Source organism: Enhydra lutris, unplaced genomic scaffold (genome assembly GCF_002288905.1).
Source record: "Enhydra lutris kenyoni isolate GAN:26980312 unplaced genomic scaffold, ASM228890v2 scaffoldscaffold39, whole genome shotgun sequence".
Taxonomy (NCBI): domain Eukaryota; kingdom Metazoa; phylum Chordata; class Mammalia; order Carnivora; family Mustelidae; genus Enhydra; species Enhydra lutris.
The window spans coordinates 10641420-10659541 of NW_019154123.1; the positions used below are offsets into that span (position 1 = coordinate 10641420).

The 18122-nt window shown below is 36.8% G+C and overlaps 1 protein-coding gene across 2 annotated transcripts in view; it reads left to right on the forward strand.

Annotated features, from left to right (window-relative positions):
* LOC111155136 (SATB homeobox 1) overlaps positions 1 to 18122 on the forward strand; it is a 98920-nt gene that overhangs the window by 22983 nt on the left and 57815 nt on the right. For both annotated transcript variants that reach the window (XM_022515209.1, XM_022515208.1), the window contains exons 2-5: positions 788 to 1022; positions 4763 to 4939; positions 5712 to 5838; positions 6629 to 6752. In XM_022515209.1, the coding sequence (XP_022370917.1) occupies positions 812 to 1022; positions 4763 to 4939; positions 5712 to 5838; positions 6629 to 6752 (639 nt within the window). In that variant the 5' untranslated portion in view covers positions 788 to 811. The remainder of the gene's footprint in view (positions 1 to 787; positions 1023 to 4762; positions 4940 to 5711; positions 5839 to 6628; positions 6753 to 18122) is intronic.

Sequence of the window (18122 nt, forward strand, 5' to 3'; positions counted from 1 at the left end):
ATATTAACACTAAAACACATAAGTTGTAATGCTTCAGCACCTGGGGTATTTGAAGAAATCCTCCATTTCTTTCAATTTTCTTAAGGTTGATGTGATCCAATCACATATTTGAGCCAGGACCTGACTAGATCTTTAACAGGTCACGTAATTCTTAAAACTTAAGCAGTAGAAAACTTTCTGTGGATTAGCCTGTAAAGCCAATGAGGAGTTTAAAAAGCAGATATTTGCTACCTTGTTTTGAGGTGGTATATATAGATATATATATATTTCTTCATAAAAATTAAACTATGTAAAAACGTAAACATGTACATCAGATTTAATTAATATTTTGGACTGTGATCATCTTCCTATTCTTGATTAAAGTGTTACTATTGTGTTCTGTAATGAGTTTCTGATTTTTAAAAATTGGGACTACATAAATATGTTGTTTTCTTTTTAGCTATACTTGTGGTAATTCTTGTTCTAAAAGTAAGCCCATTTCCCCCAACTTAGTTTTGTTGGTAGGTGACAAATTACCTTTTTATTCTAATATGTGTAGCTACAGTTTCCACAAATTATTCTGTTAACTTGAATGGAAATGTAATACTGTTATCTGAAAACATAGTAACATCTGCAGTATATTATTTACTTAAGCAGTTTTACAAGTGTATTATTATATTTGTGGAGAGAAATAGCTAGGGATAAAATATTTACTTGGTGTATCATATATAATATATAGAGAGAGGGTGAGGGGGAGAGAGACCCCCCCCATCCAATTATAACATGTCTTCTTTTTAAATTCTGGCAGGTGATCTTTAGAGGGTAACTGAGTATGGATCATTTGAACGAGGCAACTCAGGGGAAAGAACATTCAGAAATGTCTAACAATGTGAGCGATCCGAAGGGTCCACCAGCCAAGATCGCCCGCCTGGAGCAGAACGGGAGCCCGCTAGGAAGAGGAAGGCTTGGGAGTACAGGTGCAAAAATGCAGGGAGTGCCTTTAAAACACTCGGGCCATCTGATGAAAACAAACCTTAGGAAAGGTAAATACTTTCGAGCCAAATCCTGGAAAGCTACAAGCCCTTGTGTCTACTCAAGGCCACTTTGTGTGGGGGTGGAGAGGCAGAACATGTCTTTGTATGTTCTTTTCCTTGATTCTCTTGCTGATGTGAAGTTAGTTAATTCCAGGCTGCCGTGTCAGTCATGTTTGGAAAGTGTAAGCTCTGTGCTTGACTGGAACACCTTGCCCTGCTATAGAGTGGAATCATTGGATGTTTGGATGAGAAGGACTGAGTTAAATGTAATGGCCTTCATTATACAAGGCTTCCATTGATAAGGTGTCATTGTAGTAGAGGATACGTAGGTGGCTGTTGCTTAAACTAACCCCGATTAAGAATAAGGCACTTAGATTGTTTGAGGACTGCTTTAGGTTTTTGTAGAGGGTTACTAGCTAGCTGTAAATCATTTTCAGACATAATGGGAATCTTATGTGATATGATGTAAAAGTTTTGTGATGTCATTTTTTGTGTGGTTTGTTTTCTTAAGAGCAGATTTATTATTTAGCAGTGAAAAACCTGATGATTCTAGTTTTTGATTTTTGCTATGGTTGAGTATTTTTTGATAAAGGAAGGGCAGACTTAGGCAAGTTTATAAAGGAAAGATAGTAACTGTGTGACTCCTTTCTACCCATTTGATATTAAATTGATGAAGTTTAACAACTTTGACTGTGTTCAGCCTTGCTATTTATGTAGATCAGTGCCTATGCTGGGTATAACGTGTGTGTCTCATAATGGTCTTTATTTTGTCTCTGAATAACTGTGTTTGGGATTCAGATTTTTCCTTACATTCACTAAGTGAAGGATAAAAATGCTGTCTTTTAGCAACCAAGAATATTAAGTAGATAAAGTTAGAAGGCAGAGGAATTTCATTGTGTTTGATGCATAACATTTATCATACAATCATTTATTTTTTTCTTGGTTTGGCGAAAACAAAGAATATATTGATCCTGAAATGAACAGACACAGCAGTCCGTATTGTTAGATCTTTATCTATTAAAAATGGAAAAACAGCACTTCAGCAAATTCTTTGGCCTCTACTCATGATTACCCTATTTATTGATTGTTTGCCAAGAATGTATGCATCTTAAGAAAGCCAGGGTAAGAGCATTAAAAATATAATTTATTACAGCTTTTCAAACTGAGTGCATTAATATTGTACTGTGAAGCACTGGGGCTCTATAAAAAAGACTTTCTGACGCCTGCAAACATATAAGTTCCATAAATTCCTAAATAGGAGATTTCAGCTGTCTCTGGTATTATGTGATATTTGCACAGCAAACTTTAATGCCAGGACAGTTTTAGACAAGGATTCTACAGACTTCACTGCTCCTTATGGCAGACGTGCTGTTTACACAGGCTCATAAACCTTTAGCAAAAGCTTCTAAGACTGCCTCCAGGTTTAAATCATGTGGTATTTTTAGCATTCAGCAGTGACCAGTGCACTCCCCTTTTCATGCTGGAAGGTTATGAAGTTGCTGTAGTTGGAAGTCTCGCCAAACACTGGCACAAATAATCAGTTCAGAGAAGGCTCCTGTTCAGCATTACTCGCAGGATCAGGAAGGCAAGGGTGACAAGTTTGCTAGAAGGCTTAGCAGCTAGATTTGTCGTGAAATGATTCTCTTGTCACTTTATCAATAGCCACCTTAATTATCTATAGGGTATCTCTAAATAGAGTCCACAGTAAATCCAGTATGTTTCAATAGTTTGCAAATCCTATAGTTATTTTCATAGATCTAGGGAGCATATAGTAGAACACGTATGTATCATTCTGCAAGAGGAAAAATCAATGCATACGTTTTTGTTGTACTAACCCAACTCTTTGAAGCCATCAGAACAGGGGGAGGAGAAACCAAAGTACAGTAATTTCACTTCCTGCTGAATTTTTTTTTTTTAAACATTGCTTTCATAGTGACTTACTTTAAAAATATAGTTTAATTGTAGACGGTTCTCAGCTTGCTTCAAACAACAAAATTACTAAAGCTTTTTGGTAGTGGTGATTTTGTGTGTGTGTGTGTGTGTCTGTGTGTCTGTGTGTGTGTGTGTGTGTTTAATCTTATTTTTCATGAGCATGGTTTCTGTTTGACAGGTGCTAGATAAAAATTGTGGCTGAGATGAGAAAGCCCTACTTAAGAAAAAGAGGTTGGGTGTTTTTGTTTATTTGTTTAGGAAATTTTGCCAAAGTACCTTCACACCAAGGAAGAAATCACCAGTTTGCTCGTTGTTATTTTTGCTGTGGTCTTCCCAAGTCTTCTTCTGATCCCTGACAGGATCTCTCTCTGGTATAAAACAGATGAATGAATGACAAGAATATTGGCAAGCTCTGTGGCTTGTTTTTCATGCCTAGCCTGTTGGGTATCTACGAATGAATTTGTGAGCTTTTCTAAGTAAACCTAAAGGGGTTTATTTGTCAGAGCTAGAATCTCTAGTGATCAGTTCACTAAGGCTTTGGTGAAGATGCACATGTAAAAAAATGTAGCTGCTTTACTGCCAGCTTTTGTTCAGCATAAACAAGAAAATAGAGCCTTTTTAAAGGGCATCCCTGGTGTCAGGAGGAAATCCTGATTTTGAGCTCGGGTTGGTATGCACTAGAAATCTCTAGAAGTTGGTAGGATTCTGTGAGTCCAGAAGGCAGAGCCTTATAGAGGCATTAATGTTATAGGACTAATTGGGGATCCTGGGTGCCCTGTTAAAGTAACCCTTGTCATCATTTATGCTAAAGATGATACCCTCCTGGCAGTTTGCCACAGTACAGTTCAGATGCATCTGCTTTTAACCCTTTTCCGTATATCACTGGAAGTCTGGCAGTGTGCTGCATAAACACCTTGAGTACTACAGCATTCCGTGATTTCAGTTTCTAGAAGCCTCTTTTCTGACGGTGGTGTGGCCTGTGCTTATTAATCATCTGGCTACTGAGTTATTACACTGGATTAAAGTAAATAAAGAGAGAACACATCAGATCTATTCAGATTCCTTTATCCTAATATGTCATTCAGAGGCCACTTTCCTTTTCTCTCTTCCATAACATGCAACAAAGATTGTTCATTTTCAAGACCTGTGGTTGCTGTGATATCTTTTTAGTCAGGTGGATTAAATGAGTGGCCAATAAATAAATCTTATTTATTTACATTGGGCACATATTGAAATCATATATTTTGGACATCAGTTTGGTTAAGTTTGGTGTTTCTTTTATGGAACTGTTAAGGAAAGATCTTCACAAAGGAAGAAAATGCTGAAAATGTTAGAGTCAGAGAGAATTTGGACACAAATAGGAGAAGTTTAATGTTAACAAAAGCATGTAGGAAGCGTGAAGGTGGGTTCTTCTGAAGACAACTGTAGTGAGTTATATTTGCACTTTGTATACCACTCACAGCAGATCAGACAAGACACTTCTCTCTCATCAGCATTATTATTTTGATCAAAAAGGTAATTCTGCATTGATTGATTTTGGAAAATGCACTGCTGATATTCAAGCAGAGCCCAGGTTGTCTTAGGACCAAGTTCACATTCTATTTAACTATCCCTCTTACAACTTTAAACAATAAAAGAGTGTGTATATGTTTGTGTGTGCGCGCTTGTATTTCTGTACCCTGTCTGCCTTGGAAACACAGTCTCCCCTTCTCTCCCTGTTGGGAAGATTTATTTTCATGGTTGAGTTTTTCCTCCCCCCCAGATTGCATTTCTGAAGATTGTTGGTTTGCGTCTCTTTTTCTCCGTCTCTTGGATAGGAACCATGCTACCAGTTTTCTGCGTGGTGGAACATTATGAAAACGCCATTGAATACGATTGCAAGGAGGAGCATGCGGAATTTGTGTTGGTGAGAAAGGATATGCTTTTCAACCAGCTGATCGAAATGGCATTGCTGTCTCTGGGCTATTCGCATAGCTCTGCTGCCCAGGCCAAAGGTAAATAATGCATACGTGGGGTTGGAAAAATTGCTTGGCATCCTTTGTTTACTTTGCAGAGAAAGCCCTGAATATTTTTATTCAAAGAACTGTAGCCTGTGTGTTACATTGGTTCCTTATAGACTGTGAGTTTAAAAAATTGGCTTAATTCAGTTTGGTTTAGTTAACACGCATTTTGCTCGTGTGGAATGTCGAGGTGGATTTTTTTTTTTAAATTACTTCGGCTGAATCATTAGTATGCTTATTGACCTTAATAATCTGCTCCACTGAGGACCCACAAGGAAGTGAGGAGCGTATTTGAGCAGATGGACTGTTGAGAGTCAATTTGCATTTATGACTGAATATCTAGTTCTGTTTCTTTTATTCTGTTTCTGATGGTTTTATGGGCTGTAAAGTATTTTTCAATGCTGATTCCCATTGCAATAGAGAATCTTATCTAAATCGTAAAGCCATTTAGAACTGGTTCAGCTATGTCTTATTAGAACTTCCTGTAAGTTAGGAAAATGTGGCCTATGCATGGGTTTTATTGATGCGCTTTTATTTCCAAAATAATAAACAACCCTACAGTCATTTACATAATTTCACAATTTGGAAAGCTAAGCTGTGAATATTTTCATTGACCTGCCTTTTAGAGGGAAGGGAATCATTCAGACAGAAATAACAATATTGCTTGTGGTGGGGGCCATAAAAAACACCACCACCACCACCTTCTCCTTGAAATATTATCTGAAAGGTAAAATATTTAGTGACATACTCTCTTTATCTGGAATAGGGCTAATCCAGGTTGGAAAGTGGAATCCAGTTCCACTGTCTTATGTGACAGATGCCCCTGATGCTACGGTAGCAGATATGCTTCAAGACGTGTATCATGTGGTCACATTGAAAATTCAGTTACACAGGTGAGTCGGGACGGCGGTTCTAGGACAGAACATTCAATGTGCCTGATCTTTTGAAATAAAGCATCTCTGGTCAGCCTTTGATTTTTATTTACTTTGTGTTTCAGAAAGGTTAATGCAAACTGATTTCATTACTTTATCCCTTCTGCTTAATTTTACTAACTTCAACGTATATTTAAAAGCAGCCTCTCCCCGCACCCCGCTCCCTTACCACCCCACCCCCGCCAAATTTGTAGGTTTTGTGCAGGATATCAAAAGACAAGACTTTTTATATTCAGTCAATTAAATGATGCATTACAAGAAGGCATTTTACATAAAGTTTACTTAAGAGAAAAATATTTTTGCATATCATGAACAGTGCCATCTGTGTACATTTTGTGAAAGAATGCCTTATTCACTATTGCCGCAATCTTATTTATTTATATATTTTTTTTTACCATTTTAATTCGTATGAACAGAGTCACGAACGGAAAACGGTTAATACATTAATGCTTTTCACGATGGCTCGTGAGAAAGCAGTACACCTTAAATTGTCTTCCCAAGCGCATCAGAGCAGGAAGGTAGAAGTAACATGAAAAAATAGCCACCACAGGCAGCTGATGTATAATTCATGCATCGATACAGCAGATGTGTTGTATAAAGTAATTAACTAATCGGAACAATCAGGAGACCGAGAGCAATCTCCAGATGCATCTGTTTGATGCGCAAAATGAAATCTGTCTGTCTTAAAGGAATGTTCTGCAGCGGGATGCAATCTTGTAATAATCCCCTTTCTAATCTATGTCTCAAATAGTTGCCCCAAACTAGAAGACTTGCCTCCCGAACAATGGTCGCACACCACAGTAAGGAATGCTCTGAAGGACTTACTGAAAGATATGAATCAGAGTTCGTTGGCCAAGGAGTGCCCCCTCTCACAGGTACTTAGCATAGCATGTAATGAATAATAAGCCATCCTGGGCGGCCCTGATTTGAGGTTTGATGGGGCTCCATAGTCTAAAGCAACTGGTATCTGAAGCGAAACTGTCAAAATTGCAGTGTCTTGACCACTGGTGACTTTAAACAGTGTGCCTGATTTATTCTGAACAGAGTCTTTACACTTTTTCTCCCTTGGGGAAAAGAGTGAAGGAGAAACAGCTCAGCAGAAGACTGTGCTAGCTTGTTTTTCGATCCCTCTTCTGAGTGCTCTGAGCATGGAAGCTACATTCTCCTGAGTGCCCTTATTTAAGAAAGAGTAAAGGTGGTATAACTTCCAGGAACCTTTGGTGAGTGGGAAGGTCAGTGAGAGTGTTCATATAAAGCCTTCGCTGTGTTACTTGAATAAAATAAGGGAACAGTTTGGGATATTATGTTCATTACAAAAAGGGGGAGATAGCATTTAGATTAAGCATTTATAAAAATAAGTTTCTTCCCTGTAACTAAAGATTGAGTAGTTAGTTATTTTGGGGGATTTTGTCACCAGTTTTGTGGCATTGGTTTGGTTTACTTTTTTTGTTTTGCTTTTTGGTGGAATCTTTTTTTTTCCCCCTCTGAGATTCCTGTCATATCATCAGAGACTCTTCAAACAAGACAAAGATTTATTATTATTGTACTTGATATTTTAGAATGAATTTTGGTGAAGCATAACTAAAACTCTAGATAGAGACTGCCCGTGTCTCTAAATTTAAAACCAAACATGATTTTTGATAATGCTCAGCTGATTTCACATAAAAAAGGGTGCTGTGAACCTGCTCTTAATGGGCTGCTTGTGTAGTCACTACATAATTGTGTTAGAATGCCATCCCTCAGTGTCAAACCCAATGTGCGGTCATCCTATGATACAGTATAATTCGAGTACGATCTAACTAGATTTTTACCCCATTTTGAAGTTGTTCTTTTATTTTCAAGTTCAAAATGTAATTCTGAACGTTAGTCTATCAGTCACTTGAATGTGAACCATATGATTCTGCTATAAAGGTTTCTGCAACTGAGATATTCTCAAAATGTATTTCCAGTGTGATGGCTCCAGAGGGTACTAGTACCTTTGGAAGGAAGCTTTGTGGGCTTTTGTGCTGCTGTTTTATGGAAACTCCATGCATCTCAGGTTACAGACCATCAGCTTTACTTTGATATTTGTTAGCAGTTGTAGGAATAGACCAAATGAATTAGGGCTATAGTCAATTATGGCTCTCTATATTCTCTTAAGGTAGCCTGTAGCCGTATGTAAAGTATTTCCTATATTGCAAGTGTCAGTTTCTTGGAATTCAGGACAAACTCTTTTTGTCATTTTAGCTTATTTCCTTCTATCTTCCCTCTCTCACCCTTGGAGTAGAGAGGATGTGAATTTATAACCATCGAATAAAAGTAATTTAAATTAATTAAACACAGTTAAATCAATAGGATGGTATAATGAAGCAGGTGACTCTTACATCTGGGACTTTGGGTTTTGCAGACAACTTCAGATAATATGTCAGTTGGTTGCTAGCATTTGAAAATTTGAAACGTCCTAGAAATAAACTTTTTTTTTTAAACTCAGAGTCAAAATACACATAAACACCCAGTATAGGAATGCCATGTATGTACATGTTGCTAAATGTCCCATTGATGTTGGAAGTAAATTCAGGCAAAGATTTAGGGCATTTACTGTGAGCTGGAGAAGAGGATGCTAGTACGAGTATTTACTGATAGAAGCAATGAGAATTAATTGTTAAATCAGCCAGTAAACTCCACCTCACTATAGCTTCTAAATATAATTGTGAGTTTACTTAATGTTATCATGGGAAATGAATTGAATACAGACAATTATAACATTAAACAGAATGACAAAATGAAATTCGGGGCTTGGTTTTAGAGTCCTACATTGGTGAATTTCTGTAGAGAGGGCTTTGGAGGAACGTGCGTCTGTGTGTAGCTGGAGACCCTGTGGTAATTGTTGAGCGGTGGAACTAGGCTGGGACTTCAACATCAGTTATAATTACAGTTGTCCTTTCTTTAACAAATATCTTTTGAAAAAACTACAAGGAGTTTACCAGCGGCAACAAATATTTGAAATTAATTTAATGTTTAATATTATGAAAAAAAACTGCAACCTGTTCTATTAAATGAGTAAGCTATTTTATACTCTGCTGTGTCATCTTTCTTTCTTTCTCTAGAATGGGTTCATGAATCTTGATACTCAATGCAGAGTGTTTTAATAATGAACTATTTTCCATTCGCTTATTTTCTTTTCTGTCATGTTATTAGTTAAAGAAGAGAAATCCAGGCTCTGTAAGACCTCAGCCCAAAATATATGCTGAGCTTGGCAGAACTACTCTTTCTTTCCCCTGTGACTGAGAGATAGTGAGGAAGATGGCATTATGAAAAAATGCCTAGGAAAAAAATATTGCCTCAGTCTTATACAAAACGGAACGTACCATCAAGAAATGCTAACTCTTAAGACTTGTTTTACTCGCCTGTGGAGTTTTGATTTATTCACTTGCGAATTTTGAACATACAATCTAGCACCCACATTTTGCTACACATAAGAGTTTTTAAAAATATGATAAAACACCTCAGCAGCACATAGGGCTATAGGGGCCCTTACTGTTACGCTGAGCAGAATGTCCACCCTGCAGATCTCAGGTCAGCTCCCTTTACAGAGTAGAGGCTGGGAGAGAATTCCAGTGGGAATCCAGCTTGAATGTGCCTGGGTTTGTGACAAGCCCAGCCTCCGGTGCTTTTAGAAGGACTGCCCACGTTTTCAGGGCAGATGACCTTGGAATCTTAGAACTGAGCTGTATCCTACCCAGACTCCTCATTGGACAGATGAAGGAGCCAGTGGCCTTGGAGAGTAAAGTCAAAATGCTGGTCAGTGACCGACCCAAAAGTCCTTTCCCAATGAAAAATTTTAGAGTGTGTTGATTTTAAAATGAATACTTGCCATAATTATCAGACATTCTGTCTGATAATATTTGCAAGGTTTTCTCCAGATGCAGGAACTCCATTAGGGTACATGTGGCTTGACTTATAACTATGCCCTTATTTCTGTTACTGCTTTCCTAAGTCCTAAATCTGCCCCAATAGATTGACATCTATCTATTACGTTTTCATACCACGTGTTTATTTTTGTAAAAACCTGCTAAGACACAAACAGCTCCTTATGGATCTGAAGTTGGTCACTCTCTTGTTACTCTCACTTTTTTCAGTGGATGTGGTTGGATAAGGTGGGCGTTGTATTTTGAACTGCAAGTAAGGAGGAGAGAATAATCCTGGCTTGGAGACAAGAAAGCCTGTGGTCATGAAGACATTGAGAGTATGGATTCGGGAGGCAAATGGGGAGTTAAATAAAGTAAACATTTTGATTTACCATAAAGCATTTCATTTTCATTTTAGTTTTGCGTGAATTTTAAAGACTGAGCTTAAGAAGTGGATAAATATATATATATATATATATATATATATATATATATATATATATGCAGTACAAGACTAGGTTCATTTTGTTGAAAGTATCATATGTAAAAGGTCAGTTATTACTTCTCCCAGCCTGATGTCTTTCTTCTAAAAATGTTTAGGTCAGATATTCCTGAGAAATTTTAATCTGCTATGTACACCTATGTATTTTTCACCACCCCTCCCCCTACCACACACACGCACACGTTTGTTAAGGCACTGGGTCACTTTCTATTTCCTTTCTCACCTGGAGAAAAGTAGCTCCAGTCCCAAGCCCCACGTGGAGTAAACGAGAATTGTTTTTATTTTCAAGCAGCAAAATAGATATAAAATATATTTAGGTTTGAACATTCCATTTAGAAGTCACACTGAGTAAAATAATTTTTCCTTTTCCTTTTCCCGACAGCATCTAAGGATATAATATATGTCAGACTTTTTATTAGGTATTGGCAAAACAGGTAAACCTCCTGCCCTCCTGAAGCATACCATTTAACCATGCTGATTCTACGATGTCCTTGCCGTAGACATTTAATAAACCCTGTGCTCAGTTGATCTGCAGTCTATATGATGCATAACACCAGAGCAACAATTTAAAAATCCCTACCAGTTATGCTATAAATATATGTTTTTTAAACTGCACTTTGCATTATTGTTTCATAATTTTTTAGATTGAAATAACATTTCGGAAAATTTTTAAATAAACATTAGTAATCACTTCTCTTGAGAATATCCATCATCAATATTCATATATTGTATTTCGTGTGAGAGTCTAACCCTATGAGATTTATTCACATATTCACATACTTATTCAAAAATATGTATTGACAGTCTGCTATGTGACAGGCATCCTATTTCCTACGTAGTATTAAGCATGATACACTTTAATAGTTGAAATAATAATAATTTTTATTTAGTTCTTCTGATGTATCATGGGCAAATTTATCACCCAAAGCAGTATATAGTTTGTATCCACTTCTAGGTTGAGGAAACCTGAGGCATAATGTGTTTTAAAAAGCCTTGTAGTTACACAGCTGGTAAAGCAGAGGGGTGAGAATTCATGCCCAGAGCCTGTGAGCTTGGTCACATCCAGATGAAGGACTTTTTTTTTTTTAAGGCTTTCTCAAAGTAATTTGATGTATTTTATAAAATACTTCCTTTTCCTGGAAATAGTGATAACTACTTACAGTTTTCCGATTGCATTTATTCTCACTGCTGAAATTTTTCTTTAACAAATGGGGTTTGATTCTGTTGTTTGTACAATGACTTGCTTTAAAAATACCGTCACTTCATGCCCCTAGTTTAGAGGTGAGAGGGTAGTTCAGACCACAGGGACTAATTTCTGGGATAATCTGGTATTTGGGAGGTTCCAAAAGGTTTGAGTTTAGCCTCACTGTGGCAGTCACTTCCTTCCCCATCCTGTCATATCCGTCTGGATCAGAAGGTATAATTCAGCTCCTAGCCCTTTGTTTTGAGCCCCAAGACACTATTAGGTATTTGCATTGGAAACAGTGGGCAGTTGAATTTCTTGGGTCTATTTGCAAGTATAGACCTTATTCAGCCACTGGCTTGCTATGATGGATGAGGATATAACTGGCCAGCTCCATTTAAAAATAGAGCTTTTCCTGTTTGAGATGTGCTTGTAGGATTTTGTACTTGCCCCTTCCTGATGTAATCCATAAATCTTGTTGTTAAATACATATCCTTTTTTAAATTACAAAACTTTTCCCAGCCCTTACCCTACTGACCATGGGAATCCAAGGTTAAGATCATTGCTTTGCCAGGCACTGAAGTACTTGATACTGATGGGATTTTACTACCATTTTCAGCAATTGTATTCATGGTGAGATCCATAGAGGAAATGCTAAACCAGTGGTATGAATTGCTGATAATATTTCCTGTCTCCTTTTTCGAACCAGTTACTACTTCATTCTCTTTCAACTTAGTGAGTTATCTGCTTTGTGTTAATATTATAATATATATAATCTACAATAGAAGAATAAAAATGTGCTCCAAATTGCAAGTTTTCCTTTTTTTTGAATCTCATTTATCAGGCTTATTTTTAGCTGATTTAGATACATAAGGATTTTACTGTAGCTTGATGTGAGTTCTCCGTAACCTTTCAGATATATTCATCAAAAAAGCCAAACTTAATAAAGCATCTAACTTAAAATGCATTGATCTCAAATATTTTATAGCTACTATCTTTTCACAATAGTAAAACATAAAAGAGTTTAAGCCATGCCAATTTAGAGAGTGCTTAACAACGTGTAAGTACTTCATTTTCACTTAATAGATTTTTACCTGTGCTTTGTTTTAGATCTGAACAGGTTTCCTTTGACCTCAAAATCACTAATGCAAGGAAAATTACCATATCATGAGAGCATTTCCCCTCTTTCTTTCTGATTTGCAGAATAATAAATTCTGCCAAGGTTTAAGAGTAGACATGGCCTGGAGAAAGAATACTAAATACTATTTTCTAATTGTTTTTTTAAAAAAGTTAACCAAATCATGCTAATCAATCTGATTTTCTTGCTAAAACAGAGCTAGTTTTAGAGTGCTTTTGGAGTGTCTTTTTTTTTTTTTTTAAACAATTTCTACTTAAATTTCAAGTTAGACTCTATTTGGATTTGCTTTTTAAACCTGCTTTATTTCATGTCAGATTGGGCCAAACAGACTCGTAAACAAATAAACAAAAGACCTTAAATTCAGAATAATCAAAACAAACAGATACACGCACCCAATTTTTTTCCTGTTTCATTGGAAACTGCTTGATCATAACGTGCTCTGAGTATAAAAAACATAAGAGAGCCTTTAACATAACAGGAGAGAGCCTCAGCCCGGCTTTGCAGCTCATTGCCAATTGAAGTAAGGAACGCTCTGGCTGTTGGGACTTTTAAATCTAGACTTAAAAGTTATTTGTTCTGTTTAGCATTTTTAAAATGATTCTATTAGGAATTGTATGTGCTTCAGTTTTAATTTTAACTCATAATGATTGTAAAGCACCCTGGGATGCTTGCATGAAGGGCGCTTCAGAAATGTAAGATTGTATTGTGTTCTCATATGCTGTATTATTATGGGGTGCTGGAGTTTCATCGTGGACAATTCAGAAGGTTGCAGAATTCCTCATTGTGGAGAAGGTAGTGGACTTCCCTCAGTAGTCTTTTTTTTTTTTCTTTCAATTTTACACTAAAACTTTATCCTTTTTAGCCATCGTCTTTTTCTCTCTTCTTTAAAAAAAATATTATCTTTTATTGCAATATTTCCCCATAAAAATGCTAATCTAATTTAGTTTACTCAAAGGGTTTAAAGATGCAAACCAGAGGATAGGTTGAAAGTTAAGAAGAGATTAACGCTTTGTTAGCATCATTTGAGATCACATTCTTACCGGAATGAGAAGACAGGAGATTTCATTCCTGGGTACCACTGATTCTCCTAGGCTTGTCCTTTTCTACCACCAATCCAGCATTTGTTCCCAGGCAATTAAAAAAATGTGGAGCTACCTGAAACAAGTACTGACTTTGTGAAACGTAACAATAGGATTTCCAGAGAGGTATTGAAACTGCTGGCTGATGTTAACATAGGACAGAGCTTGATTTTGTTTTCTTTTTATTTCTTAACGGAACTGTTTCTTGAAGTGATGTATTTCTTCCACAACTTCATTCTGTCACTTTTTACGGGAGTCTTTGTGTGTCATTACTCTTTGCCAATCACCTTCGTTAGTGGGCTTATAGCATTCAATATCTAGGAGTCAAGAATGTGAGCTGTCCCATTACCAGCTCTGGAAGCTCTGAAGTGACTCTCCATGCCTCAATTCCCTCATCTATAAAGTAGGAAGATAATATTACCACTTTTTCAGGATTGTTATGACAATTACGTGAATTAATACATGTTACACATTTACAACAGTGTTCAGTTCTAAAGTGTACAATAACTTGTGCTGTTTTTCTGCAGTGTGGGAATTGAGAGGTTGAAATTTCCCTTGAGAGTGCTGCATAGTCTAAGACACTGCTGCTCCATAGAAGATTTTGATGCAAAATTCACTTTATATGGAAACAACCAAGAACTTTTCATTTGTAGAAGAATCAAAGGACTGTGTTATAATCCATTCTCACCTGTGAGGGACACTTTTAGCATCATCCTTTGAATCATTATAAAGTTACCCTGTGTTTTAAGATGGAAGTGGGGGAAGGCTAATCTTTGTACTTTATTTTTTTTTTCAAGATTTTTTTTTTTTAATTTTTGCAAGAGAAAGTGAGAACGAGAGAGAGAGAGAGAGAGAATATGAGTTGGGGGGAGAGGTAGAAGCAGACTCCCTGCTGACCAGGGAGCCCCATATGTGACTCAACCCCAGGTTAGGATCATGACCTGAGCCAAAGGCAGATGCTTACCTGATTGAGCCACCCAGGCACCCCTAAACTTTGCACTTTACCCATTTGTAAGTTAAGCAAATAAGGTACCCTAGATGAGACAATGTCCAGAGAGGTTAAAGATGCCTCAGGGTACTGTCATCTAGGTGGGAGTTTTGTCTGGTGTCCTTTTCTTGAATTCCTGTCATCCCCACTCCCTGCACTCAGGGATCCATCCATCCTGCCTTTGTGCACCCATCATATGTTCTGAAAGTATGTGCAGATGAACTAGGCTCAGCTTACATTGTGATTAACAGTCACAAAGGGACTAAGTTTGATTCGTCATCACAGTTGTAAATCCTGGCACACAGTAGGATCTCAGGAGTATCTGTGCAGCTGACGTAGCCTCAGGATTTTCACCATATTCATTTCATGAACCAATAAACTATGTTAGTAGTTTTATTAGTTGTATTTTATACTCAGATCTATAGTATCCTACTGTACAAAGTATTTTTTCTATTTTACTTTATTCCAAATTTTTAATTTATCTAACCAAGAGCAAATTACCTCTGAATTTTTCTCTAAGTAAACCTGTTATCCCAAGCTGTCTCGTCTTCTTGCTCATGTTGTGAGGTTCTTGAATATATGTAGAAGTTTACATGTTTGTAAGCAGAGCAGTGGTTTTAGAGGTACTGGGAACCAGAGATGTAAAAAATGCTGCAAAAGACCTAATTATATGTCACTATTAAGCACAATCTTTAACAATATATTTATATGCATGTTTAAAATTTTTCTTCCATAATCGAACATGTATTTCAGCATGGCTAATACTTTTCATTTTGGCTCAGTTGTGTTGTATTTGAGATCCATGCTTTTTTACTGTTAGTTCCATTTGTCCTTTTCTCATATTTAAAAATATATAAAGAAGGAAAATTTCAGAAGCAGAGTCAAATGATTTATATACAAAGATGCTGCTGCTGCCAGCCATAGAAATGCTAATGGCACCACCCTGATTGGGCTTGGTGTCCATTCCTCAGTTGATGTTCTAAAGTCCACATTTGGCATTGGAGACTCCGTTTAGAGCTATAAACACATTATGTGAAAAGTCCGCTGTATAAAGGCTCAGAATCACCTGAATTTAGGGGAGAGCTGCAAGTGTAGATAACTGTTCAGCCATTCCAGAATGGGCCTCAAGGACTCGGTCTGTCCACTCTTCTGCATTAGCACCAGCTCAGCCAGGAGCACCTATCTCCAGTGATGGACGGAGCTCATTATCTCTCGATGTCCAACCTGTGCAATATCATTTGTACCATTTTACTATAACTCCTAAAGAGGTGATTACCAGTATATGGTGTTTCCAAAACTGTGAAGCATTTTCATACTATTGATAAAGATAAGACAGATTAATTTGATTTTTCTTTGTGACCTAATGCCAACGTGACATTGGTTTGTGTTTATCAAGCTTGATTAACAATAGTAACTAATAAAACACAGAAATCAAGGACATAGTTAGCCTTTAGCCTTCTGGGAAATCTTGGTTCAGATCTGAGGGGATCCATGGACCCTGTGCTGGGCTTCTGGGGGTTTGTACTGACCTAGAAGTTAAAAGTTACTTTGGGGAGTATATGTGGTGAGACCTTTCAAAGGTTTCATGAGATTCCCAAAGAGAGTTTTGTGGTTCCATAAAAAGCTAAAAGCTGGACCATCTTTTCTCCCCAAGTTTCAGGCAACATGGCTTAAAATCTTAATAGCGTTCATATGAAGAAGGAATGCAGAAAGAAATATATAATCTGTAAAGAGTTACAATTCTACTACAGTAAAGAATTGAAAGTAAAGAAAGAAATATATAATCTGTAAAGAGCCCAATTCTACTACAGTTGACCTTTGAACAGCATGAGGTTAGGGACACTGACCCCCTGTACAGTTGAAAATCCACATAGAAATTTTGACTTCTCAGAAGCTTAACTACTGAGAGCCTACTGTTGACCAGAAGCCTTATGGATAACATAAACAACACACATTTTGTATGTTATGTGTATTCTATACTGTATTCTTGCAATGAAGTAAGCTAGAGAAAAGAAAATGTTAAGAAAATCGTAAGAGAAAATACATTACAGTACTGTGAAAAAAAAACAACAAGAAGCAACTTCATATAAATGGACCCAGGCAGTTCAGACCTATGTCGTACAAGGATTAACTATGTTTATTAAAAAAAAAAAAAAAAAAATGGAATCAAACTACTTTAGCCCTTTTATTCTGTGGCTTAACGGTTTTCAAAATACTTTATGGAGGACCCCTAGAACCGAACACAAATTTGGTATTTTTTTTCCCTGCTATTCTAAATGCAGATACTAGAAATTTTAATCTTCATAGAGGATGGGAGATTTATGTACACAACGACCATCAGAGAAAGAATAAGCAAGCATTCCCCCAAATTTACAAGTTGGTACAGAGCACCTAAAATTTAGAATCTTAGGAAACAATTTTTGCTGTAAAATAAAAGTCACTGGATTTAGATTAATTGAATGAAGAACTTCCAAAAATTCAATTTGGAGTAGTATCATGTTTAATAACGATGAGTGTATTTTGAATAATCATGAGCAAAATACGGTGGTGGGGGCGAATACTTTAACCTTCGTAATAATAAAAGTGTGGTTGGGATATTTGTGGTAAGTGTACAAATGGATGATGTGTCTTCCAAGTGAATGTTCTTAAGTCATTGAAGAAGACCCTTGTAGGACCTCTGTTTGAGAATACCTGTAGATTTCATAGACTCTGAAGGCTAGAAGGGACCCTGAAGGCTAGAAGAGACCTTGAAGATTCTCTCGTTCAATCCCCTGCCTCTTGCAGATGAACAAATGTAAGCCTCTGTGTGCAGTTAATTTGCAATATTACATGCCCTTAGTAGTAATATATTTTTAACAAATATTTTCTAATTTAAACACTTTACTAACATATTTGATTATTCAAATAAGGTTTAGGTATGTTAAGAAAGATCTAGAATAGGTACTTATACAAAAAGAGTAGAGAATCTGATCAAAGGATATTATCTGGGCCTTATGTAAAATTACTTTAATTATGTGGAAAAGCTATGTGAATTGTGAACCAGCATTTTCTTTAAAAATTATGAATTGGGTACTTATTCATTCATTTATTTATTTATTTTAAGATTTTATTTATTTGAGAGAGAGAGAATGAAAGAGAATGACAGAGCATGAGAAAGGGAGGGTCAGAGGGAGAATCAGACTCCCTGTTCAGCAGAGAGCCTGATGCAGTCTCAGTCCCAGGACTCCAGGATCATGACCTGAGCTAAGGCGGTCACTGAACCACCTGAACCACCCAGACACCTGAATTGGGTATTTAAAAAATAAAATTTCTGTGTTTTGCAATGATCACACTTTCATCTTTAGGAAATGTAGTAAGACCATCAAAACAGATTTAGATGTGTTCTCTTTGTGCTTCCTTTTGTATTCTTTTGGAGCTTTGTTCTGAGATTCTGTTTTTAGCATGATACTCGAGGGTTACTTTCTGTGA